Here is a 20,756-nt window from a genome sequence, read left to right as displayed (position 1 = left end):
CTCCAAGGAGGCTCCACTTGAGGAGACACTTAAATCAAGTGAGGAGGGCATTCAGGAGAAGACCGGGGAGGAACAAGGGCTAATGCCCTGAGATAGACATTAGATTGAAGCAGAGTGGGCAGGGGGAGATTGCAGGAGGTATGTCGGGAGAGTGGGCAGATACCAGCTCATCTGGACTTTACCAAGCTCAAAGGAGAGGGCTTCCAGCAGACGAATAACATGACCTGAGTTATATGTTATGAAGATCATGGAGGTTACTGTACTCGATTAAGTATACTGTACAAATCACACTGGATTAGACTAAGGGAGCAGGAGTGGAAACAGAGGGGCAGGAAGGGGATGAACAGTGGTCCAGGTGAGACAAGACAACGGATTTGACCAGGGTTATCCTGTGGGGGTGGTGATAAGTGGTTGGATTCACTTATTTGGAAGGCAGAGCTGATTCGGACCTGTCTGGTGGATCAGGTGTGGGTTGTGAGAGAATGACTCCTGATTTTTTGTTATGAACAACTAGGCAAATGATGGTGCCAGTTGGAGGGGAAGACTGGGGGAGGAATGAGTGTGTGAGGGAGTCGAGAGTTCTGTTTTAGGCATATTTTTAGATGCGTGCTAGACATCCAAACGGAGCTGCTCAGGGGGCATTAGAATTCAGAAGTCCTTCTCAGACATTTGGAAGTCATCAGCATCCAGATAGCATTTAAATGCATGGACTGGGAGATATCCTCTAGGAGCAGTGAGGAGAGAAGGGTTGAGTTTAACAGAACAAGCAGCAAGTCATCAAGTGGTTCTCCAAAGGAGTGACTCTCAGACTTTGATGTGTATGTGAATCACCTGAAACTTGATTATTTGTAACTTACTTACTAAGCAGGTCCCTGGGAACTAGCCTTAGAAATTCTGAGCCTTGGAGAGAAGCTTAGGAAGGCAAGCAGCCCCAGATGGTTTAAATGTAGGTTATGTTTTCAGAAACTGTTCTGGGGGATAGGTAGAGGGTGGGAAGGGGAGGACGAAGAATAGTGCTAGCCTTGGGGTGACTAGATAGCAGGATCCTAAAGAATGTTTCTGTTCTCTCCAGGGCCATCATGAAGCCTTCCCCTCCACCAGCCCCTCCTTCTGTGTACAGGCACGCAGCGTGGCACTCACACCCAGACCTCTGGCAGTCATGGACCAGTCTTTACCAGGCACTCTTCCTACCCCAGAACTAACCAGCCCTACAGAGCAGCTGACTTACCAAAAACCCTTGACTTCAGCCTTGTGACGGATGGGCTGTCACTGTCCAAGGAACAACATGGCGCCAGTGACCCTGGGACCTGCAAGACAGGAGCCCAGCACAGCTGTCACCAAGAGTAGAGGAGTGGCAGCCCAGTTTTCCTCAAGGTGAGTGATCATCAGATGAGTATTCTAACTGCAGGGGGGCTTGCTGGTCTTCTCCACACCTTGGGATGTGGACACAAACTAAGTGTTTCATAGCACTAAAGTGTCCACATCTGAATCCTCCGCTCCGAGCCCTCATCCAGTGCCAGGTCTGCCTTGCCTTGCCTTGCCTTGCCGGAGCAACTTTCCCTTGGCTGACTTGTCATATTAACTCCAGAACTTACCATCTCCCCTCTATCCCCTGCCCTTTATATCTCCCTTCCATGGCCATATTTCACTTTTCTTATCATCCACATTGAAGTATGTGTGTGCTTAGTCACTCAGTCCTGTCTGACTCTTTGCGACCTCAAGGACCATAGCCCTCCAGGTTCCTCTGTCCGTGGGATTCTCCAGGCAAGAATACTGGAGTGGGTTGCCGTGCTCTCCTTTAGGGGATCTTCCCAACTCAGGGATCAAACCCAGATCTCCCACATTGCAGGCGGATTCTCTACCGTCTGAGCCACCAGGGAAGCCCACATTGAAGTATGATTAGTATTAATACCTCTGGTTCCTGTTTCTCTCACTCCAGCCAGTCATCAAGTCTTGCTAATTCTCCCTTCAAAAATGTCTTTTGAATCTGTCACTTACTTTCCATTCCCACCGTCCCTGCTCATTTAAGCCTCTGGTGTGGAATGAATGTTTGTGGTCCCACCATTCATCTGTTGACACCCTAACCCCTGACGTGCTGGTATTAGGAGGCGGAGCCTTTGGCATGTACTTAGGGTTAGATGAGGTTGTGAGAATGGAGCCTTCATAATGGAAAAAAGCATCCTTATAAGAAGAGGAAGAGAAACCAGAGCTCTCTGCCACCCCTCCTCCATCCCATCCCGCTCAGTAAGAAGGAGAAGCACCCATCATGAATCTTTAGCCTCATCTGCAAGTCAGGAAGACAGCCCTCACTAAGAAGTGAATCTGCCAACAGCTTGGTCTTGGATGTCCCAGCCTCCAGCACAATGAAAATTAATTTTGTGTTGTTGAAGCCACTCAGCCTACAGTATTTTGTTATAGCAGCTTGAGCCAATATATCTCTCGTCCCGTTTCTCTGCCTGTTGCCTTCATCTGTTGTGTGCATAGCAGTGTCTTTCATGACACTTCTCAGTGATTATAGGAATATATACTTGTTGTTGAGCAGCTTGGTGATTACCTTCATAAGCAGAAGGTGCCCTCCGTGAAGCTGTGCCTCTTTCGTTCACCATTCTTGACCCAGGGCTGAGTACCACGTTGGGCGCATAGCAAGAGGTTACTATATACTCCTTGAAGAAATGAAATGCCTCCGACCAGTTCTCTCAGCATTCTTCCCGGTCCCTTCTGACTCACGCCTCCGGGGCTGACCAAGGTTATCTTTCTGAAACACAAATTTCACTGCACCCAGCCCTTCTCTTGTCAGTGTTTACTGGATGCTGTGTGTTTACCAGCACCCTTTCTGAATGTTTGTGGGAGTGATAACAAAGTTAAGATCAAGCTGATAGTGAGGAAAGGTGTGGTGGATCAGTAATAAAAATGATCATAAGTGATTAATACAAATTTTTTAATTGTGGATTTGCTTTAAAAGAAACCCCCAAGCCCATGAGCACCACAGGAAATGGATGAGTCATGCGTTCCAAGTATCTAGCGTCCTCTAGATTGGGGCTTGATAAAATCAGCCCTAACTGCTAGAACTACCTCGCTCGGTTACCAGCGTACTGCCCCAGGTGGGCACCACGTTAGTGCCTCCTTCTCTGCTGTTCGCAGGTAGGGCTCAGAGACCACCCCCCTCAACCCGTGTTGCCCTATGGGCTCCATTCGGTGAAATGGGTGGGACTATCTCAGGAGTCACGTGTGCTCTGTGACCTCGTGTGCACTGGGAATGGGGTGGAGAGAAATGGGAGATCGGGGAAGATGAGGGAGACCCGTTGACCATAGCTATTTACAAACTCAGGAAAGCACAGTTCAATAGAATTTCCTCTTCAGTGGAGTTGACCCATTTCCCCTCTCCTTACTAAGAGGAAGTTCCATTAGCTCATAGAAACGCAGAGTCACCCATTCCTCAGCTTGGAAAAGCCCTCACAGGAGGTTTCTCAGTGTAGGAACAGACGGGGATGTCTCTTGGGGACTTTATTTCAAATTCCTGAGAAGTCTGGCGGCATCCGACCGCTGTTTGGAGGAACTCTCTCAGTTTCTCCCATGGCCCTGGTGCTGGGCAGTCTGAGCTGAAAAAGGGAGGAGACCCGGCCCAAACTCCCACCGATTCCACAGCTTCGGACCCCCTCTCTCTTGAATCTTCATATTCAACATCTTGGCCAGCCCTCATCCAACCTGCCCCAGGGACCTTTCCATTTCCAACACTCAGTTCCAGGAGAAAGTGACCAGTCTCACACTTCTTACCAATCTGACAAGACGACCTTCGGGGCAGAAGTCTGTCTGAGCAGCTCCCAAACAGTGTGAGATAAGTCAAGTTCTGTGAAGGTGATAGGATCAGCGCTTCCCCAGAACTGGTTAGTTTCTCAGATTAAGAGGGCAGAGGTGTGGTTGGAGACAACACAGGGGAACAGAGACGCAGTGTCCTTGGCCACCTCCCGGAGGATCCAGGATGTGACAGAGAGCAAAGTGTACCCAGACTCAGGCCTCGAGCCCTGGGTCTGCTCCACCCGCTGGGCTGAGCTTGGGGAGAGCCTCAAACCCACATGTGGCTTTTCGTGGAAGGAGGAGGCTGCTTTTAGAATTGAATGCAGATGGCTTCCGCACTTATGAGAAGTACCTCTGGGACACACTTCCAGGTTGGGGGGAGCAGTTGGTGGGTTCCAGGGACACCTGGTTTACTGTCTTCTTGGAAGGGAGGGGCCATTGGGGTCTCCTTTCAAGTTGTCAGAATTCGCATCCATCTCTGTCCCATGGTTTCCTTTTCAGTCTTCCTAAAGAGCTGACTCACTAGAAAAGACCCTGATGCTGGGAAAGATTGAGGGCAGGAGGAGAAGGGGATGGCAGGATGAGATGGTCAGATGGCATCACCAACTCAGTGGATGAGTTTGAGCAAGCTCTGGGAGACAGTGAAGGACAGGGAAGCCTGGCGTGCTGCAGCTCATCAGGTCGCAAAGAGTTGGACACGACTTAGTGACTGGACAATTACAACAACAAAGAACCTCTGTATACTCTTTCATTTACATCCATTTTCATTACCTCTCATTATATTACATAATTTTTACATTATCATTCTTTTTTCTTTTTTGGTGGCACCCTGTGACTTATGGGATCTTGGTTCCCTGACCAGGGATCGAACTCAGGCCCCTGTCACTGAAAGCTCAGGGTCCTAACCACTGGACTGCCAGGGAATTCCTTCATTATCTTTGCTTACATTCTGTGTCAACAATTTTGTCATATATTTAATATACATTTTTAAAGATCTCTTTCACCAGTTTCCAAGAAAAACTGTTCATTTCCCTTTACAGCTTTAAAAGTCAACGACATACAGCAGAAACCAACACAACACTGTAAAGCGATTATCCTCCAATTAAAAATTTAAAAAAAGTCAATGACAGCTACCTATGCCTGGAATACCACACACCTGGTGCGTGTTAAACTCTTTACGTATGATCTCTTTTAAACTCCCCAACATCCCCACGAGGAATTATTATTCCCATTTTATAGATGAGGAAACTGGGACTTAGTAAGGAATTTGCCCAAGGTCACAGGCAACAAATGGTAACAGGAGGAACTAGACCTGATTTGAGCATGAGTCCTCAGTCTTGGTGCCTTAAAGCGACATCACACATCTTATTCCTTTTCACCCTTGATCATCAATAACTTGACACTTCTACCAGCCACTGTGTCATCGAAATCTGACTGACGTCACACATCCTATTCATTATCATCCTTGATCATCAATAACCACGCCTCTACCAGCCACTGTGTCATCAGACATCTGACTGGTTTCCCGAGATTCCTGTGATCCCAATAATTTATTGGAAGAAAAAACGTACATCAACTCATTAACAGAGCCTTGTGTTTCAAGCCACATTCGCATTCATGTTCTCAGTGGAACCTTATAAACAAAGCAAGTCAGGCAACATTTCCTGGTCTCATAGATGAGGAAAGGTGACTTTCCCAAGGCCACACGGCTAGGAACAGTGAAGTCAGAATGAGAACTCCTAGGCCCTCGAAATGCCCAGAACTCTTTCCCTGTACCATGCTGCCTTTTCAATAAATAAATAAATAAACCTTCCAAGGAAATGCTGAGAAACCCTCCCTCAGACCCGTTTCTAGAGGGAATTATTATTGGACTGGCATCTCTGAGCTTTCTGGTGGAGTGGAGGAGCTCTGGCTGGATTCATTGGGCCTGACGTTCACTCCAAGAGTGCCACGGAGAAGGCAGGGCCAAGGATGACCTGGGGAGCATACAGCTTCCCTGCTCACAGGTGCAGACAGATCCCAAACTGACTGTGGGGAAGCAGAGCCCACACTGTCCCCTCCCTAGGCCCAGGGTCTGGTCACTGTCTCAGCATAGTCCCAGCCACTCCTGCTGCATGGACAGGCCCTCAGTGTGGGGCTGTCCCTCGGCCCTCAGCTCTGTGCGGACACGGCTTCCTCCCAGCCCAGCATCACGTGGGGCTGGAGGTGTCACCCCAGAAGCCAGGTTGGCCAACATCCCAGCATGAGACTGAGTCTTTATTTCACAAATGGAATAACCACGGCCCTTTGATAAATAGCTCAGATGGTAAAGAATCTGCCTGTCATGCAGGAGACACAGGTTCGATCCCTGCGTCAGGAAGATCCCCTGGAGAAGGGAATGACTACCCTGTCCAATATTCTTGCTTGGAGAATCCCATGGACAGAGGAGCCTGGCAGGTTACAGTCTCCATGGGGTCGCACAGAGTCAGACACAGCTGAGTGACGTCCACTTCTGAGAAGTGGCTGCTGGTCCAAGCTCACCACATCTGATCACTGAGAATACAGAGGTCCCAGCCCAGTGCCCTGTCCTATAGCTGGACATCAGCAGCAACACAAGTGTGGGTCCTAACCCTGACCCTCCTGGGCAGATAAGGTGGTGTCCAAGCCTAGAGAGCCACTGAAGGGCTGTGTTTGGACCAGGACAAACACCCATGGTTTCTCTGGTTCTGTCAGCAAGGTGGTGGGAGCAGCAGGATGAGGGCAGTGTGTGAACTGGCCACTCCAAGTGCCCCAGGGGGCTGCTGCTCTATTTGCTCAAAAGAGGGCACTGTCTGCAGACGGGCACAACATCCCCAGGGTTCTGAGTCAGAAGCCCCCTTTTGGATCTCAGCTCCCTTTGGCTCCTGTTTCCTCCTTCCTCCCCTGGAAGTGGCCCCTGCATTGGCAGCCCTGACGCCTCTATCCTCCCAGCCCTCCATCCAGCTGGAGGCTCTCCTGACACATGGACGGCCTAAATGGGGAGGCCTGGCTCACTGAGCTGACTTTAGCCTCGTGGCCTCATGATCCCCCTGAGCAAAGAGTCCTTTAAAGCACAGGACGTGTCCCGAGGAGAGGGGAGGTCTCTGCCCTGCTCTTCTCAGCTCTGCCAGAGTCTGCAGGGCCCTGTCTGCAGAGCAGGCCAATGCCACCTATGTATCCTGTGTTAGTCTAGCTTCCTTCTGCCCTGGACACCTACTGGGCCTGCTGGGCCTGCAGCAAAGTGCCCAGACTGGCACTGTGCTTCACTTCTGGCCCCTGGATCCTCTGGGTCCAGGCAGCGTGCAGCTGAAATCAAAAGCAAGCCCTCAGCCTGCCTCACTCATTTGACTGCAGGCTGGTGATCAGTGGCAGGGTAACCAGGTCTGAGTCAAAACTGCCCAGGAGACCACCCGGGGCCGGCACACAATCCAGAGGGGCAAAGTCATGGGCAAAGCTCCAGTCAGATGTGCCGAGGTCGCCACAGCTGGTCAAGCCCAGGAATGGCCAGTCCTCAGTTGGTTGGTCCCACTGTCCTTCAGGGGTCTGCAAAGGAGCAAGAATCATTTCTGGGGGGTCCTGTTGCACATAGCCCTTGGCCAGGGCTGGTAGAGGCCAGCCCGCCTCAGTATCCAGGCACATCCTGCATTGGGGGTCAAGGTCCTCTGTTGAGGAAGACTCTTCTTCCAGGCCGCCTGCCTGGGCTGCCTTCTCCTCTGGGCCCTGGGTCTGCTTCAGGTAGCCCTGGAAGGCCCCTGCCACTGAGTCTTCTTCCGCAGGCTCCTCAGGTCCCAGGGGACTCACATGGCCTGAAGCTGAGCCACCCTGAGCATCCTCAGGCTGTCCCCTAGAGTTCTGGACCAGGCCAATGCCACTGTCCTCCCGATCCCGGGTGTCGCTCCCCACCTGCGGCTCCCAGCTGGGCTCCGCGCTGGGACACAGGCGGGGATCTGGCAAGCAGATCCCGCTGTCTGCACTGTTGCTGCTACCCCCACTACCACAGCTGTTCTCCAACTCCTGGGGCATCCCCTTTTCCAGAGTGCCCCCGGCCTGGGGGTCAGAGGCAGGGAGGAGGAACTGGGGCTCATCGGTCTGCAGCGACGGCTTGGCACTGCTGAAGCCACTGTCGGTGCTGCCGTGCATGTCTGAGTTCCTCAGCTCCGGAGTCACCTTGGGGAAGGCCTCCTCGTCCAGGTTATGGATGGCATCTTGGGTCTCTGGGTGGGAAAACTGGCTGATGAGGTTGAAGGGACTGGGCTTCTTGAAGACCTGGGGAAGAGAGCACAGAGTTTGAGGGGCGGGAGGGTCACTGGCAGGAACCCACCCCAGTGCAGCCGGGAGAGGTGAGGGGTTCAGGAGACACTGCTCCAACAGATGGGGCGTGGCAGAGCCTGCAGGACAGGTTGCTTGTCCTCTTGGCTTTGTTTCAGAATAGAGTTTTCCTCCTCATGCAGTTCTCAGTTTGACTCAGGCCAGCTACCTAAGAAGCCTGTGTTCTCAGAGCTCAGACAGAATGACAGACAGAATGGGAGGCTGCAAGGAAAGGTGAACATTCTCCGGCAGCTCCATCAGCAGTGCTTTTCAAACCCGAGAGCTGGCTGGACACATTGAGATCTAGAAATGTGTTTCAGACGTTTTTTCCCCCCAGTAGGACCCTGAGTAAGAAACATGTTACATAATAATGTTACATAAGATATAAATAGTGCACAAATATATTATTCATATACAACTGAAGTCAGTTTCACAAAATAATACTTATTGTTACTGCCTGTGCATCGTTTTCTATTGTATTCTGTCCCGCCCTATTCCATGCTATTTATTTCATCTTTTAAAATGCTGGAGGTGAGATACCAAGATCATTTCTCCACTCCCTGAGTGTGACTCTCATAAACACAGCCTGGCTTCAGTGTGGGTCAGTGAACAAGCACAGGACTAGCAGCTGAGGAGGCCCTGCTGCTGCTGCTGCTAAGTCGCTTGAGTCGTGTCCGACTCTGTGCAACCCCACAGACGGCAGCCCACCAGGCTCCCCTGTCCCTGGGATTCTCTAGGCAGGAACACTAGAGTGGGTTGCCATTTTCCTCTCCAATGCATGAAAGTGAAAACTGAAAGCGAGGTCGCTCAGCCCCCATTAATTGCTAAGAGTCCTGGGAAGTCGCTTAACCCTTCTCCCCCTAGCTCTTCTGCCCCAGTTGCACTGGAGTTCCTTCTGCTCCAGACAGTGCTACCTCAGGGCCTTTGGATAGGCTACTCCTGCTTGGAATACTCTTCCCCAAACATTCTGTATGACTGTATCCTTCTTATCATTCAGGTCTTGGCTCAGAGGTCATCTCCTCAGAGAGGCTTTCCCGATCGCCCCGCTTCCTATTAACCTTGTTTATTTATTCCTAGCACTTAGTTTCTGGAGTTAATTTTTGTTTTCTGTGCTCCCACATGCATATACACAGATACGCTCACTCCCTATACCCAACAAAACGTTCACAAGCTCCTGAGGGTAGGAGTTGTCTGTTCTTATTGACCACTCTCTTCCTAGAGCTGCTTAAACTGAGATGGCACATAGTAGGCACTCCTAAGGTTTATAGATTGACCTATTGACTCACTGTTGCACATATAATCCCTTTGTATATGACGACTCTAATGCAACTCTTATTGGTTGGATCCCTATTACTATCATATAGCTTGGTGACTAAGGATGTATATTCTGGAGCCAGACTTTCGGGGTTCAAATTCCAGCTTTGCCTTCTATCAGCTGTGTCATCTAGGCCAAGGTTTGTATTAAAGTTAATAGTTGATTTAATTCTCTGATCCAAATGTTCAGAAGGAACAAAAAACTACAGATTGCTTGTCATCTCCTTTGGCATTTTTGCATCTACGTCTATGTCCATTTTGCTGGTTTGCATTAAAATTACTAGTTGATTCATTGGCTGTCCCTACAGACTTAATCAAACCTCTTGGGCCCACCTACTCAATTGCTTTCCGTACAACACTTTGCATGCTGTAGGTGCTTGGTAACTGTAGCTCCACTGCCCCCTCTCTCTTACTAGATGTCTTTCCTCAAGCTCAACTAAGACACTTCTATCCAGTGGTCCTCTCCCACTGCTCTGCTTTATATTTACCCATCCCTGAGGGCAGGCCCCATGGTGCGCTCACCAGGCAGCTTCACCCCCCTTCTCCCCGCTCCATGCCCATCTCAGAATTCTTACTCAAGATCATTGCAGAGGGCCTTTGCCACTTGCCTTATTTCCCCTAGAGATCCTGGGAACCCTGCGGAAGGTCCCCTTCCATTTGTGAGCTTTCCTGGGCTCCTGTCTCCTTATAGCTGAGTCCTTGACCATCCCAATAATGTCAGTTGTGGGGACCATCTTTGGTCCAGTCTGAATCCCAGGCCTGAGATGGGCTGAGGTCTGGAGATGCTGCTCAATGGGACAAGTTGAATTTCAGAGGCTGACTGACTACAAATCAGCATCTGTCAGCACTGCGTAGTCAGAGACCTGCCCCCGGCCCCGCCCCTCCCAGGAAGGGCTGGAGATGCTGCTTCCTCCAGGAAGCCCTCCTCTCAGCATCCTCTCCACGCTGCTCTCTCCACCCTGACCACAGCCCCTTGTCTTCCTCTTCCAGAGCACTCAGCACAGCCTCTAGGGATGGTAAGGCTGGGCTCTGGCCTTGACTCTTGCTGGCTGTGGGGCTCTCTGCACGTAACGATCTCTTTCTGCCTCAGTTCCCTCAGTTGTAAAGTCAGGCTTATACCTGCCTGTCTCCGAGGTACTAATGCCTAGGGGCTGGTCTGCGGCCAGTCATTAGCAAATAGTAACAAAATGGCGTGAGGCGGGTTGTGATTACTGTGTTTTTTCTGGGCCACAATAAAGCAACATGGGCTTGGCATTCAAATTCTCCCTCCGACCCCATGGTGCTTGATGAAGGTGCCTCTGATAACATCAGGGCTGAAGGTATGGACTGCCCTGGAGGGTGTGCCCTGCCTCTAGGAGTCCTGGTAGAGCTGGGAAGGAAGGATGGGGCGGTGGCCTCTGTGCAAGACTCACCAGGACAGCAGGCAGCTTCCCCCGGCGCCGCACATATAGCTGGAAGATCAGACAGAAGGTCAGGGCTCCATAGAACAGCAGGACGAAGGTGGAAAAGATGCTGATGTTGGTCACTGTGAAATCTGTGGGGTCCAGAGAGATGGGTTTGTAGGCTATGGGATGTGGAGGGGTGGTCCCCATGGCCCCTCTCAGAGGCCTCTCAGTGACTGGCCGAGTAACCGCCCCTCCAACCCCTCAGGCTACCTCTAGGCCACAACTCTGGAGGCCACAACCCCGGAGGCCACAACCCCATTCTTGCTTTTGTTTTTAATTATGGCATGCAGAACCTAGTTTCCTGGCCAGGGATTGAACCCAGGCCCCCTGCACTGGGAGTGGTCCCTGGATTCTTAGGAATCCCTGCCTGGCTTTCCAACCTCCACCCTGAAGGATCCCTCACTAAACACATGGGCTCTGCCGCCAGTCTTTGCACAGAACTCACATGATGGCACACACAGCTGTGGCACAGGATGGTACAACAGGTAAGAAGGGAGGCTCTGGGAGCAGCCCGACCTGGGTTCCGATCCCAGGTCTATCACTTACTAGCTGTGAGGCCGTGGACAAATTACTCAATCTCTCTGAGCCTTAGTTTTACCATCTACAAAATGGCACGATAATAGTGCCTACCTCACAGGTGGCTGTGAGCTACACAGCATTTATCATCTACCAAGCCCTTTAAAACAGCACCCCCATCCCAATCTGTGGTTTCAGTTACCTGTGGTCCAAAAACATTACACGGAAGATTTCCAGAAATAAATAATTGGTAAGTTAAATCATGTGCCATTCTGAGTAACTTGAAATCTCATGCTTCCCACTCTATCACTCTGTCCCACCTGGGACATGAATCCTCCCTTTGTCTAGAAGATCCTGCCCGTGTCACTTAGGGGCTGCCTCAGTTATCAGATGGGCAGTTGTGGTACTCAGTGCTTTTGTCTAAGTAACCCTTATTTTACTCAATCATGGCCCCAAAGTGCAAGAGTCATGATGCTGGCAATTTGGACGTTCTTTTAACTTATCTTCAATTTAATTGATAAATTAAACTCTGTCATATGCATATATGTACAGGAAAAAACAGTATATATCCATGATTTCAGGTCCGCCACTGGGGGTCTTGGAACTTATGCCCTGGGCATAGGGGGGACTACAATGCTTATGTTATCTGATTCTTACTCTTATCTTAAGAGGTAAATACTATTACTGTCCCTATTTTTATAGACTAGTACCCTGAGGCCCAGAGAGATTAAGTTGCCCAAGGTGATATATTTCATAAGTGGTGAGGCTGAGATTTGAACCCAGACCTGCACACAAAACTATTTCTGTATTAGTGAGCAGATGTTGAAAAAGTGTGTGTGGCACAGAGATGGTGCCTTGCTCTGCTTCAGTGAGAGTGAGGCTTAAATAAAACCAGCTTCTAAGTGTCTGCCATAAATTGAAATGTGCTGTAGAAAAGCAAGGAGTCCCTCTGGTCACTGCTGGACGCTGCCCCGACTGGACCGGGCACTCTCCCAGCCCACTGACTGTTGACATCACCTGCTAGGCGTTCAACTTATACTATCCCAGGTAGCTAGATGCAGCCTCCTCTTGCCATGCCCTGTCTTCCCAGGCAGACCGTAAGATCCTTGTGGGCAGAACCACGGACTTCACATCCCATACGCCCTTGCCCGCCACTCCCCCCATCACCCCCCCTCCACCCCGCCAGCACTTGGTTGGGAGCCTGGCACAGTGTCTGCTGACTTTCGCAGCTGCGGAGAAGAGCCAGCTTAGTTCTGCTTCCTCTGAGGGGGAGGAGGGAAAGTTCTAAGACCCCCTTGGGGTCCCCAGCTCCATTCAGCCGAGGAATGTGACAAACAGGAACCATCGCAGCTGACTAAGCGGGGCTGGGAAGGGCTCCTGGGAGCTTAGCTGGGCTCTGGTGGAAACACGCGCACAGCTGGGAGGCCCGGCACCGTGACCACAGCCTGGAAGTAGCTTGTACGTCCTGAGCCTCAGTTCCCATATCTCTAAAATCGGGACAACAGGAGCTCTTTCACAGCGGCTGGGTGAGGATGGAGGGCTGTGCTGGCAGGTGGGGGGCCATCACAGTGCCCCTCAGCGGCAGCCCTGCCTCCCTTCCCCCTGCCTCCCTCCTGCCCGGACAGCAGCCCCAAGCAACTCACACTGTGAGGTGAGCAAGACGCACTCCTCCTTGGACCAGACCTCTTTGTTCACTCGGGAGCCGACAGACGGTTTTACCCTGACGCAGAACTCTCCCACCCCTCTCGGGATTGGGAGTTTGAAGCTTTCGTTTTTGACCTTGCCATGGGACTGAAATGAAAACAACCAGAGCAATAAACACGATATCCTTGTTCCATGGCACATGAGAGCCGGAGGGGCTGTTAGAGATACTCTAAAGCACTGAAAGTCAACCTCCTTCAGTGTTCTTTTTCTAAGGTTGACAAACCCTGCTTCATCAATGCAGCCCAAGATCTCTGTGATTACCATGATTTATTTTGTACTGAAATAGAAAAGGAAGTGTTTTATAGATACTGAGGACCTTCCCAGAAGGGGCTGGAGTCAACTGTGGTGGAAAGGGATACACGCATGCATGCCAAGTTGATTTAGTCATGTCCGACTCTTTGTGACCCCATGGACTACAGCCCACCAGACTCCCCTGTCCATGGGATTCTCCAGGCAAGATTACTGGAGTGGTGTGCCATGCCCTCCTCCAGGGGATCATCCTGACTCAGGGATTAAACCCATGTCTCTTACATCTCCTGCACTGGCAGGAGGGTTCTATATGACTGGGCACCACCTGGGAAGCCCATGGTGGATAGGAAAGAAGATGGATTTTGTGGTTCCAGGTCCCTCACTTATGGGAGCGTGCTTACAGGGCCTCCTGGAGCCTCATTTCCCCAGCTATAAAAGAAAATAAAATCTCTGCCTACAAGAGAATTGGAAACCATAGCTATACAATGTCCCCTGTAGTTATACAGTGTCCCACAGACACCTAGCAGGCACTGCCTTCCCTGCCACCTGGCAGAAGCACATACTTGAGGACTGAGGCCATCTCAACCTTCCCTCCCCGCCCCCCATCCACCTCACAACCTCCCTGACTTTGCAGGTAAAGTTCCCAAGGGGAGGACAAAAGGCACTTCCGGCCCCAGGAGACAGGCAAGTCTGACCATGGAGAACCCCATACCTCATAGAGTCCTGGTACCTTGCGAACCTCAATCTGGTACTCCCGGAAGTTGTGGAAGATGTTTTCATACGTGTCGCCTTCAGGGGCCACCTTGGGCCTGGGGAGCTGGATGGCCCCAACGATGTTACCGTTGTGCATCTCGAGCTTCACGCTGGCGACCGTCAGAGTCACTGGGTGGGGAGACAGAACCATGAGGCTGCTGGGCCGGGGAGGCCTGGGCACCCCATCCATCCCTGGCCTCCAAGGTCAAGTTCTTCCCACTCTAAAACCTGTATTACAGGTCTTCCAACCTGGCAGCACATAAGGAATTTCTGGGGTAGAGGGCTAAAAACAGATGTCTGGACCCACTCAAGACACAGTGAATCTGAATTTTGGAAGCGGGGCCCAGGTAACATCTATTTTAAACACACTTCTCAGTCATATTTCTGTAGTTAGTGAAGTACCGGCCTGTGAACAGGCATTTGGGAGACAATGACCTCCAAGAGCATCATTCTGACTTCTGCAGGGCAGGCTTGCCATACACATAAGAGCACAGTCAGTCCCAATCTGCAGAATGAAAGAATCCTATCACATTTGGGGCTTATCATCCTTTTCACTACTCTCTACAGAGAGAAACTCCCAACTTGATTTCAGCAGCACTTCACTGCTTCAAATGGACTTCCCTGGTGGCTCAGACAGTAAAGCGTCTGTCTACAATACAGGAGACCTGAGTTTGATCCCTGGGTCGGGAAGATTCCCTGGAGAAGGAAATGGCAACCCACTCCAGTACTGTTGCCTAGAAAATCCCATGTACGGAGGAGCCTGGTGTCCATGGGGTCGCAAAGAGTTGGACGTGAATGAGCAACTTCACTTCACTTTCACTTTCACTGTTTCAAAGCCCCATGCCCTGATCTCAGGGAATTCTTTCCTAAAGGCAGCAGGACCAGATTCAAATTCTGCCTATTGCTTGGGCCCGATGCTGACTGCTTATGGATTCACTTCCTCTCTCAGAACCCTACAAGTATACCAATCTGGCCCTCATGATTCAGCTGTTCCAGCTCACCCCAAGACTTCTCTTCTGTAGGATAAACAACTCCAGTTCCCTTTTAAATCTTGAACAACTTGGCTATTTTCATCTAAACTTTCTCCAAAGTCCTGACTCAGGTTTCTTTGAGCAACTAAATCCCTGACTAGAAAGCCAGGTGGATGTGGCAAGCTATTGGAACAGAGAGCAAAGGTCTAGACAAGAGCTTCTGGCTGGAAAGGAGCCTGAAAGCCACGCTCTAGGCCCAGGGGAGGAGAAGCACCTTCATCCATGGAGAAGCGGGTTTCAGGAAAGGTCCAGTTGGAATGCTGGCTTCCGTCCACTGCCCGGACTCTGGCTCGGTAACCGTTGCTGCGATACAGGTCCAGGGTCTCCAGAGTGACATCACAGGACATCACCAGCACCTGGCTACAGTTCAGGATGCGCTTCCAGGAGGTGGGCTCTACTCCATACCTGCGAGAGAGCAGAGTAGGCTTGGGGAGAGGAACTTGTGCTTCAACCTGCCTCCTTTAGGAGGGAAGCAAGGGGCCAGGGGAGAGCTCACATGACAATACAGCCCTCAGGGTATTCCCTCTAGTATGGGCATCCAGTTGCAAGGGGATCTCCCTTGGTTCTGGGGCTCTGAGCCAGTTTCTCTGTGGTCCAAAAGACTCTCAGATTGGAATATGAGTAGCTCAAATGCCAACTCCTACAGGAAGACTTGCTACTACTCTCTGCAACACAGCCCACTTTCTTCCTCCTCCCAATTTCATCTGCAGTCCTTAGGGCTTCCTTGTTCTCCAACTGTCTTATGGATGCTTTTCCTGTTTTTCCAATAGGATGGAAAAATCTTGAGGGTAAAGGCTTGGCTTTCTCATCCCAAGCTCCCAGCATACTGCTCAGTGCACATGAGACTTGATCAGTACTTGTCAACTGATGGATATGTGCCAGGGTCTCTCCTGGTGTCATTTCAGTAACAAGGCAGGTATCTTCCCATGCCAGGGGGTAGAAGGGGATGCCGTCTCCCACTTCCTCACTCATCTCCCTCCTTTCTCCACCTTCCTTTTTGCTTACTTCAGGAGCTCCACTTCATAATAGGTACTTTCAGACGGATTTGGGATGGGTGTCCAGTAGAGGACGTGGTGGAAAAACTCTGCTTCAAACCACACAGATGGAGGTCTAGGCAGTTCTGTCCAAAGAGAGGAGAGTGTCAGTACCAGAGGTAGCAGAGCCTCCCCCCCAACCCACCCTGGGGAAGAGATGCTACCGCAGATGGCTGCAAGCATTCTGCCTGCCTGCTAAGTTGCTTCAGTCGTGTCTGACTCTTTGGGACTCTATGGGCTCTGTCCTGCCAGGCTCCTCTGTCCATGGGATTCTCCAGGCAAGAATACTGGAGTGGGTTGCCATGTCCTCCTCCAAGGGATCTTCCCGACCCAGGGATTGAACCCATGTCTCTTAAGTCTTCTGCATTGCAGGTGGACTGTTGACCGCTGAGCCCCCAGGGAAGTCTATTTATTGAGCACTCAGCTAAGTGCTTTACATATACTGTGTCTCATTTAATTACCACGGTAGTCATACAAGGTAGGCATCTATTACCCCAAGTTTACTAGAAAAGCAATGAAGGTTCAGAGATTTTAAGTGACTTGCCCAAGGTCAGTGGGGATAGTAAGGGGTAGAATGGGCCCTTGAATCCAGATGGATCTTATCCCAGAACTAATGAGTCCTTAAATCACCATCCTGTGCTATCTGGGATCAGAAGCAGAAGTGAGAAGAGACAAGCTGGGTGTAATGCATTCCAGGCAAGAAGGGAGGGGCAGAGATTTAATCTGTGCCCATAGTGAGCTCTCAGATGAGCTGGTCCCTGGCTGTGCCCAATCCCTGTGCCTGCTCCAGCCCTATCCCAAGGTCTGCTTCCCACCTCACATCTGGTTCCCACTCTGGCCCCAGTTCTGGCCTTAACCCAAGGCCCCCCTCTCTGGAGTTCTTTGGTACACAGATATCTGTCTCATTGGCATCTACCTGTTTCTCTTCACAGAAGCCCAAGTTGAGTGGTTGCCCCATTCCCCAGCTTCTAGGACAGCTTTACTGCAGTCAGATATCCAGGCTCAGCCTGAATATAATAAATAGTCCTGGTCCTAGACTGGGCTGAGGACATTTCCACAAAGAGCTGGCACCCTTGGCTCCAAGGTGAGATGTGTGTGTGTTAGTCGCCCAGCCGTGTTGGACTCTTTGAGACCAACCCCATGGACTGTAGCTTGCCAGGTTCCTCTGTCCATGGAATTCTCCAGGCAAGAATACTGGAGTGGGTTGCCATTTCCTCCTCTAGGGGATCTTCCCGACCCACAGATAGAACCCTCATCTCCTGCATTGCAGGCAGATTCTTTACCACCTGAGCCATCAGGGAAGATACTAAATACCAAAGCCTCTATCCACCTCCTGTCTTCCCCTCCCTCCTCCACACACCATTCATCAAGGAAAATTAACTTCAAGAGCCGCAAACTAGCACTTGCTAGTGTGACTTGGGCAAATCATTTAACCTAGCAGAAATCTTCTCATTTGTAAGAATGCGATAAATAGACCTACTTTAAGAGTCTTGCAATGAAGATTTGCCCATTAAGTGCAATGAAGCATGTCAAGGCCAATGCTAACACCCAGTTCTTCATCTCTCCCCAATCCCTTAATGTGTCTGCATCTGACAGCGACTCCCAGGCTGCCCTGGTTCTCTAACTTCTAATCATCTCTCTAATAATGCTTTTTTGCTTTCTTTCTTATACTGTTTTCGATCCTCAAGTCGGTTTCTCAATTTCAGAAGAGTACATGGAAAGTGAAAAGTACAGTGGGTCTCTGCGGTGTTTGGGTTGCACATCCCCAGCTCAGCTCTCGATCATGTGAATGGTGACCTCATGTTTTACTGCATATTCTGGCTCTCTCCCTGCTCTCTCTGCCTCTGTTCTTGGGACTCCCCACCCTTTCATTCTCTCCCTTCAGGATTTAGCTTTTCAATTGCAGACACTTTCCAGGACATCTAGCTGGGTTGGGAGAGCTAAAGGATAACAGTAGGAAAGAGGCAGGCGGCAGTGGGAATGCTTTGGGGGCTAAAGGAGGAGAACGGATGGTATGATGGGGGTGACAGGTGATGGTGGAGGAAAAGAGTTGAGGGGTGACATGGCACGGGGGAAGAAACAGGTTAATCGGAGAGCTGAGGGAAAGTAGAGTCAGACTGAGATAAAAGTAATTTCCCAGAGGGACCACGAGTCCCATAATTTGAACTAGAACAACAAAAGAGTCAGGGCTGAATTTATGACTCACCGGGACGTGGGTGGGCAGTGAGTTGAAGGGGGGTGGTCATTTAACTTCTTTATCCACACTTCCCCACTACCCCAGTCAATCTCAGCCTGTTCAGACGTCTACAACGTGTGAGCCTGAGACTCAGGCTTGCCAGAACGCGGGAGATTCGGGGAGAGGGGAGATAATGGGTGCCTCTCTCCATAGAGGGCCGGTCAGTCAGACGGGGTTCTCCGTGGGAGGCAGAACTTTAATGCACAGTTGACAACCGGTGGGAGAGGGAGCGGGATGGGCGCGGAGAGGGCGAGGCTAGACCCAGATCCTTACCGTGCGCGCGGGAGCCGAGGAGCAGGCTGAGGAGCGCCGCCAGCTTCACTATCTGGCGCGGCAGCATCCTGGGCGCACCGCATTCTCCCGTGCCGGGGACAAAGCCGGAGCCGGGAAGCTCGCCTCCCGCAGCGGCTCTACTCGGCTGCGACTGAAACCTCAGGCTGGCGAGTCCGCTCACGCCCGGCGAGGCTGACGTCAGAAGGGCGGGGCCTCGAGGCGTCCCGCCCACACGCCGCTACGTCAGGGAGTCGAGCCCGCCGCCCGGTGCGCGGACTGCCCAAGCTCGTGGACCGGAAGCTGGGGAGCGCCGGGGCGGGGTCTTGCGGTCCCGGCCGGGGACCGGGTTTGGTCAACGCACCTTCCTTGCCTCCCGGGGCCTCCAGTGCAATAGAGTGAAAGCAGTCTGGGTAGCCTGGAGGGGTGTGTGTGTTGGCGTGTGTTTTCGGGCTCAGGTTCGGGGAAGGGGGGAGATGGCCCACAGAGGCAACGCGAGGGGCAGCCTTGCCTCGTGGGCGCGGAAGGTGGGGTGAGGGTGTCAGAGCAAATTGTACGGAGGTACGCGTTGGGGAAGAAGATTGTGCTCAGGGAATGTGTGAGAGGACAGGTGCGTGTGTGAGCCCTGGCATTGCCGGGTACCTTGGTGTAGGGCTCTGAGCTAAACTTAGAGTAAAATAGGCAGATTCCTACCTGCTTAATGTTTTCGAAGGGGTGCTCATGATGTCTTCCAGACTTTTTTGGTTTCCCTCACCTGCCTGAAATCTCATGTTGCCCCCAACCACCACCACACACACTCCAAAATCACTGCAGATGGTGACTGCAGCCATGAAATTAAAAGACACTGCTTGGAAGGAAAGCTATGACACACCTAAGTGAAAGTGAAGTCGCTCAGTCGTGTCCGACTCTTTGCTACCCCATGGACTGTAGCCTACCAGGCTCGTCTGTCCATGGGATTTTCTAGGCAATAGTACTGGAGTGGATTGCCATTTCCTTCTCCAGGGGATCTTCCCGACCCAGGGATTGAACCCTGCTCTCCCACATTGTAGACAGACACTTAACCATCTAAGCCATTAAAAAGCAGGTACATCATTTTGCTAACAAAGGTCTGTATACTCAAAGCTATAGTTTTTCCAGTAGTCATGTGCAGATGTGAGACTTGGATCATAACGAAGGCCAAACGTGGAAGAATTGATGCTTTCAAACTTTGGTGCTGGAGAAGACTCCTGAGAGTCCCTTGGACAGCAAGGAGATCAAACCAGTCAATCCTAAAGGAAATCAACCCTGAATATTCATTGGAAGGACTGATGCTGAAGCTGAAGCTCCAATACTTTGGTCACCTGATATGAAGAGCTGATTCATTGGAAAAGACTCTGATGCTGGGAGAGATTGAAGGTGGGAGGAGAAGGGGGCAGCAGAGGACAAGAACCTGGTTTGATAGCGTAACTGACGTAATGGGCATGAATTTGAGCAAACTCCGGGAGACAGTGAAAGACAGGGAAGCCTAGCATGCTGCAGTCCATTGGGTCACAGAGTCAGGCACGACTTGGTGGCTGAACAAGAGTGCTCTGGGAGAACTGGGTAAACACCGTCAGTCATATCTCTGTCAATTCGCGCATCTGAGACTTTGCTCTAGGTGCATAGAAGATATCAGAGTATGGGGGACAAACTGTCTGCTTCACCTCTGTGGTTCAGACTGTGTGTGTGTGTGTGATAGAGGCGTGGGGCATGGAAGTCCAGTCCTGCATCTGAGAGTCTACCTTGGGACTAGAAAGACATCATTTTTTGATAGTGGTCGTTGAAGGTCAGGGATGCACCAGCCACATAGGTAGTGGAGAGTGCTATATGCAAGCCCAGCAAGACATATGGTCAGTCAAGGTCACCTTAAGTGGACAGCTCTTGTCACACTTTCACATCAGCACAGAGGAAAAGGGTCCCAGGGTTTTTAATGCATGAGGATATTTTTTGCACCCTCCACTGCTCAATTGAGAGATTGAAAGATGGCCGGTTGCTCACAAGTACCAAGGCATGACCCAAGGGTGTGGCTACTGTCTGAAATGACTTCTTAGTTCCCGTTGACCTTTATAAGGAGGCATATGCTACA

At 51.0% G+C, this 20,756-nt stretch overlaps 1 protein-coding gene across 2 annotated transcripts; it reads right to left on the bottom strand.

Annotated features, from left to right (window-relative positions):
- Window positions 1-4,526: 4,526 nt before the first annotated feature.
- IL10RA (interleukin 10 receptor subunit alpha) lies at window positions 4,527-18,808 on the bottom strand. Of its 2 annotated transcripts, XM_012095514.5 has the most exons (7): window positions 18,656-18,808; window positions 16,118-16,232; window positions 15,327-15,517; window positions 14,041-14,210; window positions 13,019-13,166; window positions 10,827-10,948; window positions 4,527-8,058 (listed from the first exon to the last, which is right to left on the bottom strand). In XM_012095514.5, exons 1-7 carry the CDS (start codon window positions 18,720-18,722, stop codon window positions 7,129-7,131), a joined length of 1,743 nt encoding a protein of 580 aa, XP_011950904.1. In that variant the 5' UTR covers window positions 18,723-18,808; the 3' UTR covers window positions 4,527-7,128. The 2 variants fall into 2 exon arrangements, with proteins under 2 accessions (XP_011950904.1, XP_042088622.1); XM_042232688.2 differs by lacking the exon at window positions 16,118-16,232.
- Window positions 18,809-20,756: the final 1,948 nt, after the last annotated feature.

The sequence above is a fragment of the Ovis aries genome, chromosome 15 (genome assembly GCF_016772045.2).
Source record: "Ovis aries strain OAR_USU_Benz2616 breed Rambouillet chromosome 15, ARS-UI_Ramb_v3.0, whole genome shotgun sequence".
Lineage (NCBI taxonomy): Eukaryota > Metazoa > Chordata > Mammalia > Artiodactyla > Bovidae > Ovis > Ovis aries.
The sequence above is the reverse complement of the archived record's forward strand: the minus strand, read 5'-3'. Positions and strand labels throughout refer to the sequence as shown.